The sequence below is a fragment of the Ambystoma mexicanum genome, chromosome 4q (assembly GCF_040938575.1).
Source record: "Ambystoma mexicanum isolate Mex_15411 chromosome 4q, UKY_AmexF1_1, whole genome shotgun sequence".
In the NCBI taxonomy this organism is placed as follows: domain Eukaryota; kingdom Metazoa; phylum Chordata; class Amphibia; order Caudata; family Ambystomatidae; genus Ambystoma; species Ambystoma mexicanum.
Genome location: NC_090928.1, coordinates 1246163312 through 1246185067, shown reverse-complemented (window position 1 = coordinate 1246185067; position 21756 = coordinate 1246163312). Strand labels below are relative to the sequence as shown.

At 45.3% G+C, this 21756-nt stretch overlaps 1 protein-coding gene across 5 annotated transcripts in view; it reads right to left on the bottom strand.

Moving 5' to 3' along the window:
- LOC138468321 (exportin-5-like) overlaps positions 1-19110 on the bottom strand; it is a 2334215-nt gene extending 2315105 nt beyond the window's left edge. For 4 of the 5 annotated variants that reach the window (XM_069608827.1, XM_069608826.1, XM_069608825.1 and 1 more), the window contains exon 1: positions 18886-19110. In XM_069608827.1, coding sequence (XP_069464928.1) covers positions 18886-18993 — 108 coding nt within the window. In that variant the 5' untranslated portion in view covers positions 18994-19110. The remainder of the gene's footprint in view (positions 1-18885) is intronic. The other variant, XM_069608824.1, reaches the window with a different exon arrangement.
- Between the last annotated feature and the right edge of the window lie 2646 nt (positions 19111-21756).

Sequence of the window (21756 nt, the reverse complement as noted above, 5' to 3'; positions counted from 1 at the left end):
TGGGTGTGTTGTGGGGATGTGTGATTTGCAGTGTTTGTTCACCAAAGGTTCGTACATTTCACATGCAAACTTTTCCTTCACAGACTTTTCTGTGATGGAAAAATCACGCAGATCTGTTTGTGGACCACATGGTCCACCCTCTTCCTCGGGTCGCACCTTTCGGTCGGCTCTAGCCTAGACTTCTTTGGTGGCTTGTCTGCTCACCGGGTTCATAGGTAGCCCGGCTTGCTGTATCTGTAGGAAAACTGGGGTCAGTAGGATTCTGTCAACAGGAGGAAAAAATATTAACTTGCAAGTCCTCCTGATGCTCATTCTTCATTCTCCTCTCAGGCCATTTCAGATTACCCACATTGCTCCACGCTAGCAAAACCAGGCTTACTTTGCTTTAAGGTTTAAATACGAAGTGCAGCTCTTGGGTAATGTCAGTCACCTGACTTCCAGGTGTATCAGTGTTGTTGCGCCTTACTTGTTGACTTCATCGTTTCTTCCTGGTCCTGGTATTTGACAAAGCAAGGGTTTTAGACAGTTTACAAAATCAGTTACTACTACATTGCCCACTGAGGAGTAATATGGTGGAAGGGTTTTGGTGTTACAGGACCCCTGGTATCGGCCTACGCCACTTTACCTGGGAGGGATATTCTGCACCCCCCCAAACACCCCATGAACTCCTCCCACTATGCACCGCCCCCAGGGGAATTGTTGGGTAGCAGTCGCACCACCCTGGCCTCATGGGGGGGGGGTACCTCTGGGGAGATGTGATGCCATCTGTAAGATCACCACAGTACTCTCATAATTTTGCACCTGCTACCATAAATGCCCAGTTAATACCACTATGGCCGTGTCTTGCTAGTTCCTCTCCCATACCTACACAAGCCCAAACTGCTGCAATTGCCAATGCTTTTCTTCATGTGGGTAGCTCATAGCGAGACCTAGGGATGCTGATCTCAGACACTTGGCCTCTCGAGAAGGGTACACCATACACCTTGGTTTTGTCCAGAGTGGCTACAGACTGACTGGTTGGTGCCCATTAACAGACTTATAGTTTGAAGTGCAGGCTGTGAAGCAGGGATGGCACTACCAAACATCCCACTAAAATCCATTACAGCATGCTTGCATCAGACCTTTATCTGCCACACATGTGGCAAAGTGAAAAATGACAGAATTATAGCTGCCCCCATTGGTGCTTGCCTCGTGACAACTAGCCAAATGCTGGACATAGATGGGAGCCTTTTATGGTAATTTCCTGCTTCTGCCCCTGTGCAGGGACACTGTGAATCGGACCAGAAAACACGGTGCACGACCCATTACAGGCAGACATTAGACCGTATTCATCCATAGCTAGAGGATCTGCTCCATTGCATTGCCTTGTTCATCTAATTGGATGGTCCCGAAGACACACGAAGACTTCTAAGGCCCTGCTGATCTGGAGGTACCTCTGTTGCGGAGTACACAGTCCTCCCATAGACCCTTCTCTAAAGAAGACTACTGGCGAGTGGCAACTTGCACTGCTGAATCAGAAAAGAACCATATAATTGAAGCCTTGTTCCCTTCACCAGTGGGAACAACCGTGCAAGATGCTTTCCAAACTCCCTGCCATCAAGCCTGCTACGAGTGTCCCATTGCGGAAAATTCGAACTCTGAGGAAGGTGTCACGAACCTGGACTGGAATATGGAAAGGAACCTTCTCAACAGTCCCGGAAGCAATACACCTCTAACCCAAAAGGAACGGTACATGCAGCTGTTGTAATTCCAACCTTGTAAAACCTTCCCCAAAGGCAGGAGTGCTGGATGAGACCCCCTCCCCGGCCCTTTAAATCAAATGATACAGGAGCGGCATGGGGTGAGAACAAAGAATACTTTAGTATAGGGAGACCAACTTACAGTCAGACTACCATTAAAATATGGACAACTACCCTTGCCAGTGCCTCTCATTACCAAGCAATGGCACATATGGGAAATGAACACGAAAATCAAACGTACCTCCAGGATATTTGGCAAAGTTTCCAAACAGATTCTACCGCAATCATTTCTTCAGAACACATTTGAAACTTTTACAAACAAATGAAATTACTGCAATACGAGACCAATCTAAATCGAATGTGTGTTGATTTTGTAAAGGAAAAGCCTGTGCCGAAACCATGAAATATCTTCTGCTGTACTGCCCAGGCCTTCTGGGGAAAGAACGAAACTATTTGGCCAGCTGATGCAGCAGTTTTCCCCTCGCTTGATGCAGAGGACTGGTGGGCTGCTCTAATAAGTGGAGGAAGGTCCTCACTCGTGAGAGCAGTCGTCACGGTTATGATAAAATACTCCCGAAAAAAGCAGGGGAATAGACGTTTCAATTCTCCATTGTGGCTTTACGCACTTTGTATTTTATTAAGCTGAAAATAATCTTATTCTTTTTTGCACAAATTACAAGTCATTTAAAGCAATAATATATTTTTAAACAAATAGATAGATTACCGGAGGTATGCTCAGCTACCACCTTGCAACCCAGACGATACCGCCTAGACCAATAGCACAGGGCCAGGCCACGCCCTGTGCAGGGCGAATGGGTGGGGTTGGTCACATTTCACTTTCACCAGTACACCCCAGACCGGTATGCTGACTTGGGCCAAAATTTCAGGCCACCAACTGTTATGGGGCTGGAGCCAACCCGAAACGTGCAAACGCCATCACAAATTATATAGATCATAATGACGCTTTGAAAAAACAAAAAAGACCCTTGGCAACATTGGTGTCTGGAGACCAAGGTCGCCCTTAGAAACAGCAGAGTACCATCAGAGGTTTCCACAACTTTTCCCTCTCATGAAAGACATTGGCTCATATTAATCCATCAGGCTTGCAAAACATTAGACATGCACAACCACCGCCAAGCACCGACAGCTGGCACTCATCGAAGGTTGAACTAGAAAGGGCAGGGTTCGAAATTGAGGGGCGCTGGGAGCTATTTAGCTCCTGCTTGTAGCCTAGAAGAGCCAGGTTAGCTTTACACCAACAGGTACCAGGAGCTACGTTTGGCTCAACAGGGCAAGGGATACAGAACAAACACCTTTGTGAATTTAACTGCGTGTTTGGGCCAATCTATAAACAAATATTTGGACACATCTATACAATATCTAAAGCATAAGGGGGTCAAAGATAATGGACAAAATAATATTTTGTTATATTATGGGGATATTGTCCCTCCGTGATAGCGCCTGGTCACTGGTGAATGCTGGATACCCAGGAGTTGCTTTTAGCTCCAGTTTATCTAATCTTAATATCTGTCCCTGAAGAACTTCAGGCCTTTTTCGTTGCAGAAACTTCTTTGGAAAAAAAAAACAAAAGTCTTACTGCATCCCGTTAATAAAGTTACATTACAAATTGTGGTATCCAGATAATAAAGTAGTTTGTAACTATAACATGTGTGGCAAGACCTTTATTCTGAACAACACCTGGTTTTATTGTATTTATGTCACTCCATGGCTGCGTGTACACGTTAACCTAGGTAAACTGCAGGAAACCTAAAAGCATCGATAGCTTAGCTAGATCAGGGTGGGCCGTACATGTACTAATCAGGAAATTACTCAGCACAAAATACAATCATACAGCCACAATACATATTACACTGCTTTTGGGTCACTCTCCGCCACTAAGTAACCTACATTCACATTCCACGACCCATGCATCCCGTCAGCATTCAAGGCACAAAAACGGTCAGCCAAGAAGGACATAAGACATACTTGCTAGCGCTTAGTTAAGCACCCGTAGCACAAGGTGTGCGGTTGTCCTTCGATAACAAGGGGCCACAGCTAAATGGTTTCAATTCTCTGCAACCCTCACAATGGCCATCTTGAACTTTGCATAGAAAACCAGGAGTCAGTGTAGATTTGAAATCAAAATCACACCTTGAAGTGCCCAACATGCCCTAGCAATCACTTAGCAATGCCCAATGTATCCATGTTTGATAATAGCAGGATCAACAGCTCTAGTTCTGTGGACCCGATGAAGGGAGGGGAGGTCCAAACCTACAAGAAGTCCACGTAATAACCACGTTGGCAACTTGTGCATGCAGATGAAGGCGGCAGTCAAGACACCAAGCTAGTGCACTTGGGTAACTAAGAGGGGTCACAAATCATAAATAGCCACTTGCACTCCACCCGGCCCAGTGTCGGTTGCACTTCTGGATCCACCATTATTCTTTCAAGTTTGGCTTAATCCATTTTTTACATCCTAGGGAGACTTTATCAAGGGGGTACGAATTGATTTTCTTGGCTTTAAAGGTCAGCATCAAGTCTGGCTTGCAGGAAGACATATTGCCTAGTATATGCAGTCAACAATAGAGGGGAGAGAAGATAGCCTTCAGTAACACCTGTGAGACCAGGCCCACTGGCAAGACATTGGGAGACCATGCACTGAAGAACAGTTTCCTCTATTCCTGCCTGCAAGGTCCCAGAGATGGCCAACTACCACCATGATTATGCCAATTTAGAGATAGTGCATTAGGGATCGGAAATAACCTTGGATGAGCAGGAGCTAAAAGCAGCTTCCCGTTATCCAGCATTAACCTGTGACCAGGAGATACCACTGGGGAATGAGGAGCTAGTACATAATAGCCCTCTGCAAATCTAATTTTCACATAAAATGCAAACGTATCATTTTGTGACGTATCTGTGATCGGTTATGCTTTAAATGTTGTATAGATGTGTCCTAATGTTTATTTATCGATTTAAATGCACATAGGTATGCTTGTTCGCCATCCGCTACCCCGGGCAGTCAAATGTAGCTCCTGGTGTGAAGCCAACAAGTATCTTCTTGGCTATAAGCAGGAGCCAAATAGCTCCCCTCAAATTCGAACCCTGTGCAGTATTGAGAGAGGGGTCTAAATGTGGTAGAGTGGTATTACAATCTATTTTGGCCAGGTAAAATGGATGCCCAAAATCAGCCCTGGTAGGCAGATTTTCGGAGACCACCCTATTATGGTGAAGAGGGAAGACAGAGGTTAGCCACCCCCAATCAAGGGAAGAGAGACGAGCGGTCAAGGATTAGTCTCAGAAGGGCGTGAGTGGTCTACGGCTACAATTAACCCGCATAAAGCAACAGCAGTAATTCAAGTTCGACAGGAAGTATATAAAAATTCAATTGACATTTAGTTCACAAGCCAAGCAGATACAAAATAACAGGTACATACGGTAATGAAACCATATAAATCTATATGCATCCAACCTTAAGAAACAAATTGCATATGAATTAATTGCCAAGGTGGTTGCAGTGCGTTTTGGTGAAGAGTGAAGGATATACGCTGCCTCGAAGTTAACTATTTCCATTCCGTTCTCTGCCTGGAGGCGGTGTTTAAAAAACTGCAACACACAGGGAGCACACGGTGTGCGCGCAGTGTGTTTTGGTGCTGTGGCGGTGTGCGATTTGTTCGCTCAGACGCCTTGGTTATCTTCCAGATCTTCACAGAAGTAAGTTTGGGACATTTATTGTTTAACATAGCAATACTCAGTCTGCCACGTGAACAATTTGCACGTCTGTTCTACAGAGTGGCAAAATTGTAATGTGTTGTGTGCCTCCACTGAATTTAACATCTGATGAAGAAATGCTTGCAGCCATTAACCTTCCGCTTCCTCCCTCATCTGTGTCTGTGCCCACACCTTGTGTGCTTGTCTCGAGCAAAACTGTCAATCATTCTCCATTCATGGCTGTCCAATCCCGGTCTCAAAGAGCATTAAGATCCTGGGCTTCTATCTCGACCCGTTACTCGGTGCAGATGCCCACATCACTCAAATGGACCATACCATCTTCGGCTGCTGCGAAACCTGCGCCCCTTCCCATCAGCGCCCAACTACTACTCCTGCTGTGATTCAGTCTAGATTATACTACGGCATTGCTCAGTCAGAGATGATTAAAAAAAAAAAAATTCAAGTTCTGCAAATCCTTCAGACTGACGCAGTCTGGAACAGAGCATATCTCGGAGAGATCTTCATTGGTTACTGCTCGACTGTAATTCAAGGCTGCTGCACTAACCCACAGAGCGCTATTTGGCAAGGCTCCAATCTATATTAAGGACCTGGTCTCGCTTTATGAGCCACCGAGGAAAGTATGCTCAACCACTTTGATGTTGGTAAAAACTCCCAAATTCTCTATCAGGGCCGCTAAGATCTGGAATGCCATACCCCTGGAGGTTAGGCTGATAAAGGAATATGATATCTTGTCAGAAACTGAAGATTGCTCTATTCATCTAAAAGTACTACCTTGAACGAATGCAATTTCCCTGACGCGCTGGTTCTTTCTTCGCTTTGGTCCTGTGCCTTTGTTTGTCCACTGTGCTTTTGTTTGTGCGCCCTGATGCCTGCAGCGCCCTACAAATCAATAATTAAAAATACAATAAAGGTGGTATGCCTTCAAGAAACCTGGCTAACGCAACCTACATATTTTGATGGTTTTGTCACGCTTTTTGAGGCTGCATGACGAGCTGACCAAAGTCGCCCGTCTGAAGGGCCGCTTACCTTAGTAAAAATCAGAGAAGGGGTCTAGTGTGGTATCATTTGACAATTTGTATTTTGGTGTTCTACTGACACATGTACGCCTAGCATATAGTGAGAAGGTGAATGTTAACATTTATTTGCACAACAAAATCTCAGGGTTGAGAGAAATGCTGGATTACTTGGTTGACAAAATTAAGAGTTGGAGTGACGAGTATTTTGGTGGCCGAATTCTTATAGTGGATGACTACTGTGAATACCTTAATCAAACTACTGGCATGGAATTCGAGGATACCCACACTGCCACCTCATATAAACAAAATAGAAATCAGTGGATTGGGTCTTACACTACTCAATGGGACAATGAATGGGACATCCCTTTCCAAACTATGTGGTCCAATGGAATAATCACTCCATTATACACTACCTTTGTCGTCGGCGGATGGTTGTTCGATTTATGCAGTGAGTTGAAGATTACCTCCACCCCTATAATCAATCATTCCATGTTGGTAGCGAGATTCGACTCGATTTAGGTCCAAATTGTACTCCCTATTAATACGGCAGGTAATCAATTGCCTGACTTGGAAACCTTCATTAGTGGCCAAGGTTAATAACGCACCAGAGAAGATAACTTCTGAGACCGAGGTATGGAGGCATCATACGATCACGACCCAAAATGTTGACAACTTTCTACATGAACTAATCGATCCTCTTCAGTCGTATGCAAGATATGGTGGGCCTCCTAATCAACAAAAGCACAGAAATATATAGTCTAGTAGTAGCAACCCGCAAGCGTGAGCTAAGAAAAGCCATTAGGAAGGTGCAGAACATGCCTGACTTCTCACTCACAACTAATTCTCTTTCACAATCTCATAAGAACTGGATGTAGCCGAGTCGAGCTAAACGATCCCAAGAGGATGCAGAAACCACGTTTGCAACTCTTTCAAACAAATCGGCTCAAGCATTTTGAAGACTAATCAATAAGATCGATTTGCAAGTTAGTAACCAAATTAATGCTGTTGCCGAAAGTGTTTGGGTTGTTCACCAAGATGAAAATATATACGGTAGATAACACATAGGCCTAGACTTGATTCCATTAGAACTAAACACTTCAGAGATAATGGACTCTGCTCTGTTTGGCCACAATGTTGTTCTCAACATTAAGAAAATCAGTATCTCTAGAGCACCTGGGCTGAACAAACTTTCCAATATATTGTTCAAAGGAAATCCTGAAGCCTGAAGCCTGGGCGATTGCCTGGTCGACCCTCTTTGCAGACATAATAGCGTCTGGATCTTTTCCTTCTAGTTGGTCGCTGGCCCACGTGATTCCTGTTGCGATTGACTGACCTGCTTGGTCCCTTTTTCCTGAATACTAGATATGATATCATGAATGGAGTGCTAGGAGAGCGACTGGAATGTTGAGTCCACCCAGGGCAGTTGGAAGATGTAGCCTTGGTGGTGGGAGACAATGGGCTCCCTCTGTACTTCCCCCCCCCCCCCCTCACATCCACCCCCCCCCTCAACTCCTTGATGTACTTGCAAGCGGATTAACTTGAAGACGAGTTGGTCTTTTGCAGAGGACCCAGGAGAACCCAGTAAAAGCCAGGTACCTGTGTGTGCACCATTGAGGAGAGATGAGGCCGCTGCACAGGGGGGGGCTTGCAGGAGGAAGGAACTGTTGGAAGGGAAAGAGAGGGGGCCCACTGCCCCCCCCCCACAGATGAGTACCACTACCCAAGGTATGCAAGGGAGCCAACAGTCTGTTTTTAGTAGGTACCCTGAGCAAGTTGATGAGACCGTTTCTACAGAGTTCTGTGGCTTCAGTTGAGGTGCACATCCAAAGTGCTCAGCGTGATCACGGGCATTTGAAATTAGATGAAAGTCCCTCATGCAGCGCTAGGGCTAGTCGAGTAGCCATAAAGGCCTCAAGGGAAAGGAAAGTGTTGCGCTCTTAAATGCAGCACCGGAAAGCAACATGCCGTCAAGTCCTGAGGGGAGGAGAATTTTGAATCTGTTTATACAGAAAATCATTTGTGATTTCAACTTGATGCCCCGAGCGCCACAGAACTCAGTCTGATGTTTTTGGTGGTGTTGTGGTCTCACCATATTGCGAGGCTGGACAGAGCCGACAGTTGGACCACGGAGCTCCGCTCTGCTTCTCTGTCAAGAGGACAACGGTGACGTCAGTGGTGCTGCTGAAGGTGTTGGGGATCATCAGAATGTTTCCTTCAGCTCACGCTGACCTTGCATTCTGCAGTGGCTTCATTGATGCTTGGTGGCTGTCAGTTCAGAGAAGGAACGGTAACAGGTTTTAGAAGAAAGCACCCTTTAACGTGTCCCAGAATGACCAGGAACCGGTTCACTTTTTTCCACTTTTGGAATGATCCCGCGCAGAGATTGCAGAGTGGTGGAAATCAGGAAATAATGGTTATGAGGGACAGAGTATGCCGTTAAATGGAGGCAGTTTCATGTGTACTGTGGCGAGGTACACCAACCTACCGCCTAACATTGAAATGCAATGGTATTCGCTGGCAAAGCCGGCACCCCTATTGGTAACGATTTGTGTGACAATAGCACGAATGTCTTTGCATGAGCATTTTGAAGTACTGGGTTGTGCCCACGACATATGCACTGTTGTGGAAGTTGCTCCAGCGATGCGCCTAGTGACATTTTGAGCACCGTAAAATATGCAGTGTCAATGGAATTGTTCCGTTAAAGTGGCAGGCTAGGTTGCCGTATGATGTGGTATTATAATTTGTATTGCGATTTATTACTATGTGAATGCATGTTCACGTGAGGTGAAACTTGTGGCATAAGTTCAGGTTTATAATGCCACAGAGCAGCAACAGTGTTTGGATACGCTGTAAGCGGATATGCTTTAATCTGAAAATGGATGTGTTGTACACTGTATGATTGATTTATATTGGCAATGTTAAAACTTTTTGGGAAGAATTTCAGGTTTGAAGTTGCATTCTCTGGAATTTACCATCATAACGCTGTCAAGTAATTTTGCATCTTTTGTGTTTCGGGGGTGGGGGGGTGAGGGTGTTGTAATTGCTGCTGTTGAACAGTGCTTACCAGTCATAAGGACTTTTAGACTTATTTGCATGCGTGGATGCTAAGTCTTAAATGCTAGTGTAACTGTGAGGCATTGCAGTATGTCTAGGTTGCGCACCCAGCAAGATGGACTTTTAGCATCAAATTTTTTACAACAGGTGTGCGCATTTGAATTAGTACATGCTAGAGTTAAAAAATAAAAATTAGGTTTTGCAGCAATTTTAGTTGAAGATAATCTCCAGCATGTTTATTACTGTAATGTATAATGGTGGGGTGGGATCGCCATGCGAAGTGGATGGAGTTCATTTCAGTTTGAGGTTATATACACATATGGTGGGGTTAGGGCCCTGCCCACATCCTGTTTCTGTATAGTGAAGTGTTCTGGTAGCTCACCGGGTTGCGTTGAAATATCCGGTAGGATAAGCGACTGCATCGCTTGCTGGATGGTGTGAGGCTGTGGTAGATGCATGTTTGCATGAACTGATGTGTGGTTTAGTGACCAGTGGGAAAAGACCACTATCAGTGGTTTGCTGGTCGAGAATGGATCCAGTTGTGGCATCCTGTGGCAGAGTCAACCATTGGATGGAGGCCTTCTCAGTAATTGATCTCATCTTTGTGGGGTTTGAGAGGATCTGTGTGGGTGCGACAATAGGCATTCATGGTTGTTTGTCAGTGTCCCACCTAGGATTAGTATAGTTTCATTCTATTTATTTTTTTTGATCTACCAGAATCATCCTGGATTCATTTTCAAATGATTCGAGGACTGGGCAACTTTCAACATCTTTGTGCCAGTGTTCAGCTGGCCCACTTGTAGGCAGCCTTCTCAGTTGGAGTTTGGCGTTGGAGGCTCAGGGTGTCTGGCCAACACTGGGGTTTTGGTTTGATGGGAGTTTGATGGCCGAGTTGATTTTTGCCATGCAGGTCAGTTGCCGGTGTGTATGAGGAGCGTGTGTCAGGTTGGAATGTCTTCATGGGTGTTGCTGTCAAGTATGCATCTGGCTCATGACATATCTGGTTGGAATGGTCTGTCATTATCGTTAGTCATGCTTCTTGTAGTGGTTTAGTAGGCCGCGTAGCAGCCCATATAGGGGAAATTTGTGCTTGGGGGTGGCAGTCCTGAGGTTCGCCAGTGGCAGACGGGAGGTGTTGTGCATCTTCATGATGGTTCTGAGGGTATGTTTGTTGGCCCAATGCGGGGCGGGTAGTGCTCCATTGTTGCAAGCTGGTGACCCGGCAGTGGTGGGTGAAGGTGTTTGAGTGCGTTATGATGGCTGTGGTATGTTGTAATGTTGGGCGTCATGCTGCTACCTGTGTGTTAGTAACATCTGGTCGGTCCGTCATTTCCCCCGCTTAAGCGGATGTGCTTGGGTCAGAGGTGCAGGTGCATGGTATGTGCGCAGTACTGTCTGGTTGCAAAGTGTGCTCGTCTGTGGTGTAACGGAAGGAGGTATGTTGTGATTGACTTTCCCGACTGGTCCCAGTTTCCTGAATGTATGGGGTGTGAATGCTAGGTATGATGATCATGAATGGAACGCTAGGAGAGTGACTGGAAGTTGAGTGTTAAGGCGATTACACCCAAGGCAGTTGGAAGATGTATCCTGGGTGGTGGGAGCCAGTGGGCTCCCTCCTCTGTACTACCCTAACTCCTTGATGTACTTGCAAGCTGATTAAAATAACTTGAAGATTACCTACAGTTAACTAGAGTATCCTTCAGCAAGTGATACTAACAGTCCTCATCAACAAAAGGGGAGACCGTGCATCACCGCTTAATTATAGGCCTATTGCCATTCTGAACACCAACAGCAAGGTGTTCTCTAGAATCTTGGGCCAGTTGGACTGGTAGACTCCAAAATTGAGAGACAGGCTTCTGTCATAATCTAGGCAACTCGTACAACGGCTTTCCTGGGAGAGAAAGTATAAAACTGTATAGATCGCCTCAATTGACCCAACATCCACATTTGATGTAGGTGATCGTTCATTACTGTGGTCCAAATTGTAAGTTGTGGGGGGTTTATTAAGTTTAATAATTGGCATTTACTCCAACTCCAAATTTCAAGTCCGATTGAATCACCAGGGAGCCTTGTCACGACAAACGTTGACCGTTTGTGATGTTTGGCAGGGGTGTGTACTAGCTGCATGCCTGTTTAATCTATATCCGACATTGGTGAACATCTAGAACCAGCCACCGTCATTTCACCAAAGATTCAGCAATTTAAACCTTTCTGGTGGTCATATGCAGATGACTACTATTGGAGTGCACTACGGTTGGTCTGCAAACAATGTTGAATGCATTTACAACATATTTGAGTAGGCATGCTTTGAAAGTTAACCCAATTAAAATCAAAAATCTTACAATGTACTAAAGGCCGTAAAAATCAGTGGAAAATTAACGAAGAAGCAATTTTGAAGGCCGACTTGCTTATCTATTTGGGGTTTTATCCCTCTTCAAAACAGGGCCGTAGATGTTTGAGTGACTGCAGAAGCGGGTGTATAATCTAGCTATTCAATTGGTGAAGGTTGACAAAAAAATATGGGAGATCCTCTTAAACCAACCTTAAGATTCGACGAATGCAAAATTATACCAATGCCACTATATGGCTCCGATATCTACCCATTGGCATTACTGGATTATCTGCCCACTCTAGAGGTCCTGATTTAGCGGAGAGCTCTACGGCTTCCTAATTCTGTACCCAATGATGCAATCAGGTATGACCTTGGTATGGTTTCATTGCAGGCCCGTGGAATTTGGAAAAATCTCACATAAGAAAACTGTTGTTCCCATTCACGGCCTACATATTTGAAAACTTTAATAAAATGTTGAAGGCCCAGTCAAGCGTATGGCTACATGAGACCTACTCATTTGGTATTCAGCTTTTGGCAGAATTGGGCTCTTCCATCTGTAAATTCAGAGATAATCCAATGCACATTAAGAAATTATTTTAGTTTGATTGGATTTTTACTAGTGAAAAGTGTCACTAATATCCATCGCTTAATCGTCATGGTGACCATAAGAAGTTAGGAACTCTTGCTCCTTTTCTTTCAGTATCTCTAGCCAAGTCCGTTAGGCACAGTTTTCTGAGATTTCGCTTAAATCTGTGCAAAACTAGACAAATTCTTGCAAGATATGGGTTCCTGAAAAATGACGAGGTAGGGTGTGGTTTCTGCGAGATTTCCTCAGAATGCGAGTCTTTGAAACATCCATTTGTCTATTGTCCAGCTCTTCAGGCATGTAGGTGGAATCATGAAAAGGTTTGCAGATCTGATGGCAATTGGTGACGATGAGAGTATTTGGTCAATTTGTCCATCTGGTCACACCACCTCATCAGTTTTAGCTACCACCAATTTTATTAATTCTGACTGGACACTGAACACATCTTGACAATAACCCAATTCCAACGGTCACCATGCTTGCTCTTTTTGTTCCTTCTTTTTCCTGTTTGAGTGAAAAACCAAAGTAAGAACTGTATATTTGCACCTTACCTTATTTGTAATAACTGTTCTTTTTAGGCATAAGACTAAATCATGAAATGTATATTGTATTTTAATATAGGGTAAGTTTTATGTAGTTTCATGTAGACTATTATTGCATGGACTTTATGAATCGAAAAATAGTGTTATGAAAATTATGAATGGTGTATAGATTTAATTATTCACTATTACTTCCTAATGCGTATATGCGAGCAGTCCGATCCATAAAAATAGGCAGAACTCTCCAGAATCAACACTAAACAGCTTCCCCTAATCTTATAAAGTTCAACCCTAAGATGGTTTGGGGCCTTGTGCCCAAAAGTGACTAGTTCCAACACACACACACACCCAAAGAACAAGCAAAAAAATGCTTGTGGCACAGCTATCTTAGGGTGTTAGCCATCTTTAGTAGCCATTAGCAGTAAATGCAAAAGTGCGCGAGTAAAATAACACAAAAAGTGTAAACATTTCACAGCTGCCAACAACCTGCCTTAGACACATAAATGTAACCAAAAAAGCCATTATACCAAAGGATAAGGGCACCAAGTATCCTAACTGCACTTCAGTGTAAGGCGACGTGTGCAACTGCAATGCTACAAGAATTAATTAGGAGACGTTGGGCCCGATTTACAAAAATGTTTCAAGTGGGAAAGTTCAATTTAAAAAAAAAGAATCAGTACTATAGCACTGAGAAAGCTATTTTCATGCAAAAATTATTACACACAGATGTGGCCAGCCACTAATGAAGATAGTCAGTATTTAAATATAAGGTGCAAATGACCATTAGTTGAATACAATTGTAGGATCTGGGCCAAAAGGAATGTGGCATGCGCTAAAAAGGATTACAGAGCATGCAGTGTTGCGTCACTGAGGCTAGCTCTGGCAGAGAACACAAAGAGGCTCGGCAGCTGTCGGTTGTCTGTCAAAAGCCGATGTATTCTAAATGGGGGAGTGTACAGAGTGCATGACATACAGAATTATGAAATCAGGTTTAAAAGATTGTAGGACCACATAAAAATATAAGTAAGATGAGTGGAGTATGATTGAAAATTAGTTATAAAAATGTTTAGTTTTTCCTGGGGGCAAGGCCTCAAGGTTTGTAAAGATCTGCTGGGCTGCAGTGTGTGTCTATCTAAGGTATAATACGTTAAGTAGCACGGCTGCCAAGAATTGCTGATTAAGAAAGGAAGACTGCAGCAACCCTTGAAAGGCAAGAAGGACAGTTTTGGATAAACTATGCCAGTATCCAGTGACCAGGTCAAACAGTACACAAGGCGCCTGCTTGGGATCAGTCTGAAGGAGCCAGTCACGGAAGACAGAATGTTGGTCGGGAGGGTGGGGTAGAGTCCTTCCCCCCCCCCCCATCCTCATTTTTGTACCGATTAAATTGTTATACTTGCAAGACAAGACTCTTGGCCTTAATTCCCTAGAGGGATGAACTTTAATCTGGTGTGACCGTGCTTAGGGGTACCCCAATATATTTAAGGGCTACACCTCCAAGTTGGGCTACCTTTCAGTGGTGACCTTTGACGTGATCTTTGTTTCTTGCCCCCATACTTTGCGAAGCCATAGGCCAGTCAGCCACACCCATCTAATGTGATGTTATGTTATATTAATTTCTAAAGCGCAACATTCACCCAGAGGTATCTTGGCGCCAAGGTAGACGGTAAGGTACAGCAGCAAGTACTAGATCAAATGGGTCTTCAGGTTACGGCGGAAGACCAGATGGTTTTCGCTGGTGCGACGATCGAGGGGGGAAGTCTGTTCCAGGATAAGGTAGCCATTATAGAGAAGGCACCACTGCCAATCCGGGACAGCCTAACTCGCGGAAACGCGATCAGTAGAGCCGACTGGGAGCGCAAAGATCAGGATGGCACATAACGGGAGAATTTTTCCTGTAGGTATTCGGCGCCTTGATTGTAAAAAGCCCAGTGTACTAGGCACAGGGATTTTAAAATAATGCACTTCTCAATCGGGAGCCAATTAAGTTACTTGAGTAGCGGAGTCATGTGGGCATGGGGAGGAGGGCAAATCGCCATTGCCTAGCAAAGTATGGGCTGTACAAGACTGGGCCACCCCTACTACTCAAACCCAAGTGAGAGCCTTTCTAGGCCTCACTGGTTACAATAGGAACTTCATTGAGAACTATCAGACCATAGCTTCTCCGTTAAATGTGATGATCTCAACCAAATCCCCCAGGAAGGCCAGGTGGAATGAGGAGTGCGCTAATAAGAGTGCACTGACTACAGCCAATCCTTTATTGTACAGACAGATGCTTCAAATATAGGTATAGAAGCAGTTTGGAGTCAGCTGAATGAGAAAGGCAGGGAACACCCCATCTGCTTCATCAGTAGGAAGCTGAAGGAACCTGAAACAAAGTGGGTAACCATAGAACGTGAATGTTTTGCCATTGTGTGGTCTTTGAAAAAGTTTAGACCATACTTGTATGGATCTACTTTTGCGATTCAGACAGACCACCAAAGCTTGAGATGGTTAATGCAGATGAAGGGGGAGAATCCTGAATTGTTAAAATGGTCAATCAGCCTACAGGAGTTATATTTTACCATTGAACACAGGTCAGGGTGTAATCACCAAAATGCTGATGGTCGCTCCAGAAAGTATGACCGACTAGAGTAAGGAGATTCATCCAGGGGTGGATCAAATCCTCCTGTCCCTTAGTCTGGAGGGGACACGCGTTAGGGAGAATTCTCAAAAATGTGTTAATTCCCTCTACATTAGAGGCCCACAGCAACTTTGCTGGATTTTGGAGGACTATTTTTTTACCTGGAGAGTGAGACCCTTTTTTTGGAAGTCTTCCACAGATTGTCCAAGGTTGAAATAACTGCTCTGGGATCAACTACCGTTTCCCAGGGCAGTAAAGTGAAATTGACTTTACTTAGCATTGTACTTGCTAGACCCAGCACACCCTATTTTACAATAGAGTGCTGGAGGAGTTACTTAGTAGCCCCTGTGTCTAAATGCTCATGTAACATTTTTATGTTACCCTTTCGTCAATTGACTGGTGGTGGCAGTGGTTTTCTTTTGAACTATCTTGGTACCTTGGTTTGCATTTACTGCGACCATTCACGGCTCCGGTAAAGTTACCGCGGGAGCCATCTTTTTCAAAATGGCATACAGCCATCTTTGCTAAAATGGTGCCCCGTCTTCTTTTTTCGCCAAGTCTTTGTAGAAAGGTCCTTCTATATAGTTTCTCTGCGCGGCAAACCAGGTTTGGTATCTGTTCATTTCGCCTTTGGCGGAGTTCCTGAGAGAAACCCGCCTCTGGTGACCGAGTGTCTGGGCTAGGCAGGAAGTGAGGGAGGTGCCCGAAACTCCCTGTGCTTAGTCTCCTAGGAGACCCAAATGCACTGTGGTGATGGCTGGCTGACTGTCCGGCAAGGACAGCCACCCTGCTGGGTGAGTGACAGGTAGGCTGGAATGAATGGGAGAGAACTGAATAAAAGGCAAGTCTTTTGGCTTGGAAGCCAGAGTCGACCACTGGACGAAGGAACCGAAGAGCTTGAAGAAGATGCCTGCTGCAACTGCTGGACCGTTGGTTTGCCCGGTGAAGCCCTGCTGCAGTGACTACTTGCTAAATTTGCATCGACAGAGAAGCCCCTGCAAGGACGACTTCTCCCTTTGAGTTGGTGGGACCAATCAACGCCAAAGTAAGCCACCTGGACACCCATCTCAGAGCTTTTTGAATTTCCTCAGTTACTGCAGGAACCGTATAGCCAAGGAGAGGGACACCAGATTGTGTGTGTTACTTTTAAGCTGGCCTAAAGCAGGACTGACCAAGCCTGAGCCCCCTCAGCAGAGAGCAGGAACCCAGAAGTAAGGACAGTCCACCTTGACAGCCAGGAACCGCGCGTATTGCCATTTGCAGTACCGCAAGGAGCTGAAACACAAAACAGCCACTGAGAGTAAAGACTCCCAAGAGCTTGTGCAAAGTCTTTTCCATTTACTTACCTGAAGTGCTGCATCCTATACAAAGACTTTTGCCCATTGACTTTGGTTTAGCCTATTTGAATTGAATGACTCTTCCAAGTGCTATCTGAAAGTATTTGCCCTGCTTATGAATATTTGTAATTTCTTGTGTTCTAATAACCTTTGCCTTTTACCAACTTTTTAAGAGTGTTCTGAATGCCAACAGTAAGATATTAATGTCCCCAGCACCCTTGTTACTGAAGTCACCTGTGGGTGTAGAAACTCAAGAGTGTACAGTATTGAAGTGTATGTGTGTTACTAGTATACTGCTCCCTTCTAAAGAAGGCTTTACACCTGAATGGTAAATAAATTAATAATTGTTTATGCAAGAAACCTGGAGTGTAAGAGTTTATTTGAATACCTGTAACTGTGAATCTTTGTGTAAATCCACTACAGCTGACATTTCCCCTCTTGAGATAAGCTCGGCTGCTCAACACACTACCAAAACTGTGTAGTACAAACTTATACCAAAGGTTGGGTTGCCTATACATGTAATCATAGTTTTTTGTAGTGTTCCCAGAGGGTACTGCATTCAAACTTTCCCCAACAAGCCCAATGCACTGCCGCTGGGCCTACTGCGCACTTAAGAGACTGTACCTGCAACCCTACAGTCAAGTGCAGGGAGGCAGGGGACTGTACGGTTACCTGGCAGCACTTACTCGAGTTTTGCCTTTGGCACTCTTCCCCCGTCAAACCCCTGCCACTTCTCTCCCTTCCCCGTGCACTTGCACGATCTGAACGACACAAGGCCTAGAAAGATCATCATTTTGTCCTCCCTTTAGCTCCTCTTCCTTGTCGTGCCTAGAATCACTTGTGTACATGGCTTACATATCAAACCATACCTATTCCTACCAGCCTCCGGCTATGGACCCTAAAGAGTGTACTACCACAGTTTGTTGCCTTGTCTCGTGTCCATCGTCCTCCCTCCTTAGATTAGGTTTGAGCGTAATTTGGGATTGGAAACTAAAGGGTGAATTACGGGAAGAGTATTGCTCTTGTACAGGCTCCGGAAGGGGAGGCGCAAAAACCAGTCTACATTTCCTAAAGACAAACCTGGAGGATGACGCCATTGGATGCCCTGCTCCCCACCCCCCTACGAGACCGTGCCCACCCACGCCGCCCACTTTTTTTTTTAAACGCAAAAATGAACACTCGGGATTAAATTGAGCGTGAAAGGAATAGATTCAGGGTTAAAACACAAGCTTTAAAAACATGCAAGATGTTGACTTGAATGATGCTTTATTATGGGGTGAGGGGCTGACTTTTACATTCTAACTGCGGGTTGCAGGGGTACACAAATGAACCGCTTGCTGTGTCTTACTTTACAAAATGCCTGCACATGTGTACCTGTGGCTTAATCGCCAGTTTACTTGTTTGTGGAGTTCCCGCCGAGTGTGCAAACGGGGCAATGGGTAAATCCCGGAGAAGAGCGTAAAAAGCCGAAGTCTCCGGGATAAACCCGGAGATTATGCAATTATCTGTACACCACCAGTAAAAAGCTTAGAATCATCCCCTGGATAAAGTGAACGTACGAGGAAAAGTAGCAATAGAAGCAACAAGGATTAACGGGGGCATGATGTTCCACCTCATTTACCCAAAACAGAGTTGGAAATTCAGATTATACGACACTACAGGTTCACCGCTAGAAATTGTCCAAGGAGCAGCAGTCACTGCAGTGGAGGCACGTGCGTGTACATTTTAGGGCGCAATCCCCTCGTAGTATATTGACGTACGCCTCTAAGATTTGAAGATCACTTTACGGCGAGATTCGCCCATTTAATTTAGCAGTTTCTCGCGTGCGAACACTGTTGTGCACACACGCGTTTTGCATTTGAACAGCGACGCTTAGCGATAGCAAAGCGCCGAAACCCGGACGCATGCGCGCCGCTGCCCTGTGACGCACCTGCTGGGCCTCCGTCCGCTCCGTGTCCGTAGATTCCGGGTCCATGATCGTGCTGGCAGCATTTCTGAGGACCTCGCAAGTGAACTTCACCACCTGCAGGTCTGCCATTTCGACCGTCAGAAAAGAGAAACCTTCGTTTCTGAGTCTTCTGGGAGAACTTGGAAACCGGCAGACAAATGAAGCCTGGTGCGAAACCGAGGCTTGGCCCGCACAGTGGTTCCTGAGCAACCAATGCACATGCGCGAATCCAGGATACAAGCCGCGTTCCTTCCTGTTTCTATGAAGTCGCGCCTTGATTGCGTCACTACGCACGCGCACTCTGCCTTTTTGTGGGGGCTATTTGAAACCTTTTCTTGGACTTGGATTATGCAGAGAATTCCATGGAATGTTAATGTTAAAGGATATTTGTACCGTACAACCGGAGTGGTTCAACTGGCGGCTCTGAAAAGGGAGAAAAGTTGGGGGTTAGTGGGAATAAGCTGGAAAAGTGCAAGAGAGCAGCGATGTGCTGTTGGCAGTCTCAGCTCAGTGGGTCTGTTGGCTGGGCTTGTGGTGTTTTACGGTCTGTAGTCATCGTGTGCTGTTGTGCAAGTCTATGTGTGGTTTGTTTTGTTGTTGCAATATAGTGAAGTTTGTGCGGATTGCTGTATTTAGGCTTGTGGTTGTTTTTGTGTTTGTTAGAGTTTGAGAGGTGTATGCGGAGGGCTGAAGTTGTTAGTGCATTATTTAGTTGGCATTGCTGTCCTTGCAATTGTGTCGAGGTCTGATGCCCGCTATCATTCGCTATTCCGTCCAGGTGTGGAATTTGTCATCCCTCACAGTATCATTCATGTGTAGCACATGCTAACATTCACAACTCCGTCTAGAAGTGACAGAGACTAGAATTAAGGATCACATTTAAGTCTGTCACATGCTAACATTCATATTCAAACTTGATGCAATGAGGGCTAAAGTTAAGGATGGCATCTAAGTGTGGCACCTGCTAACATTCACATTTCTATCTAGAAGTGACGGAAACTAAAGTTAGGATGACAGCTAAGTGGGGCACATGCTAACATTCATATTTCTATCTAGCTGTGATGAGGGCTAAAGTTAAAGATGACATCTAAGTGTGGCACATACTGACATTCACATTCTATCTAGATGCAATGAGGGCTAAAGTTAAGGATGGTATCAAAGTGTGGCACATGCTAACATTCACATTTCTATCTAGAAGTGACGGAAGCTAAAGTTAGGATGACATTTAAGTGTGGCACATGCTAACATTCATATTTATATTTAGATGCGACACAGGTTTAAGTTAAGGATGGCATCTAAGTGTGGCACATGCTAACATTGTTACAACTGTCTAAAAGTGATGCAGGCTAATCTTGATCATTCTCTATAGGTGTGGCTCGTATGTTAGTGTGTGATAGAATGCAACCTTTACGGTTCACCCAAGAGCGGATTTGGATTGGTGGTCACAAATCTCTCCAAGTATGCATGATGTAAGTCTATGGCAGTCTACATTATGGAAGGTAAGATAGAGTGGGGAGGGCTTTCTGGTGTAGAGTAATGGCTCTACACCCCACCCATGCCACACTTACAGTTTTTTTGGTGTCTGTTGGCTTCCTTTGCGGACACCCGGAGTCATGTCTCTGAGCTGCCAGTGCAGGAGATGCCCTTTTCCTTGGGGCCCTTAGCTGCAGGGCAGCCTGGCAGAGGACTGGAAGGCGGGAAAAAAGGGAGCGAGGGAGTCTGGGGCCGCAAGGGGGCACAAGCCTGGCCACAAGGTGGCAAGCGTGGGGCAGAGGGTCCTGCAGCTCACCTGGGGTCGCTGTGCTGGTAATGGCGTTTTCCCAGGTGCAGCTGCAGGCCCTCGCTCAGTACAAGGCCGAGAGGCCAATCACAGGGGGACGGAGGTCCGGGAGGCGGGCGAAGGGAGGGGAAGAGGAAAGCCGGGGAACACAGTGAGCAAGGGGGTCTGGGGCCGCAATGGGGCACAAGCCTGGCCACAAGGTGGCAAGCGTGGGGCAGAGGGTCCTGCAGCTCACCTGGGGTCGCCGTGCTGGTGAACAATGTTTTGGCTTTCCAAGTGTTCATACTTCCTCATAAGGTGGTTCAGACCATCCATTTGACAAAGCTGAAATTGAAAGCAAATGCATTGTTCTATCTCTGCATAGTATTTTCAGTTTGTTTAATACAAGGTATCAACCCTGTATTTTGTGGGGTTTCTAACAGCAGAAAAATTTGTCAAATATTTTCAATTATTTTTAAGAAGTAATCATATGAGTTCAACGAAAGGCCATGTATATATACTTGCAACCCTACAGATTTAGGCGGAAGGCTACTGCTTTTTATGTAGTCCTACTGCCTAGAGATTTCAGTTTATGATCCTACCAATTTACAGTGACAGATTTATGGCTTCAAAGGCTGCATGCATCAGAGCCCTGCCTTGGACACCAGACTGCTGATCTCCAGTGAAAGAAGCATGTATTTGTGTGTATGAGTGTCAGTGGACTCCTTTTTTTGGCGGGTTGGTTTGTCAACTTAATTTATTTGGATTGATGCCTTGTTGCACTCCTGTGACCCACCTGACCCGTGACTCATTCAGACCTGCATACGGTGTGCAGAGGACATCAGGTTTTCTGAGGCAAGCAGAGCATGACCTAACACAGCTGTGTCTGAGCTGTGTGACAAACCTAAGGCTATTCTCCCATTAAGACCCACAGAGTCCTCTATTCAGGTGGCCAGGGGAGGGCCATCGCCCTTGGATCCTAACCCTGGGGGTGGATGAGTGAGGGAGGATCACCTGGGTAGGGGAATCCGGGGTTGCCTTCGTGGGAATACCCCAGATGAGATGCAGTATTCAGGCCGGTGATAGCGGAGGAG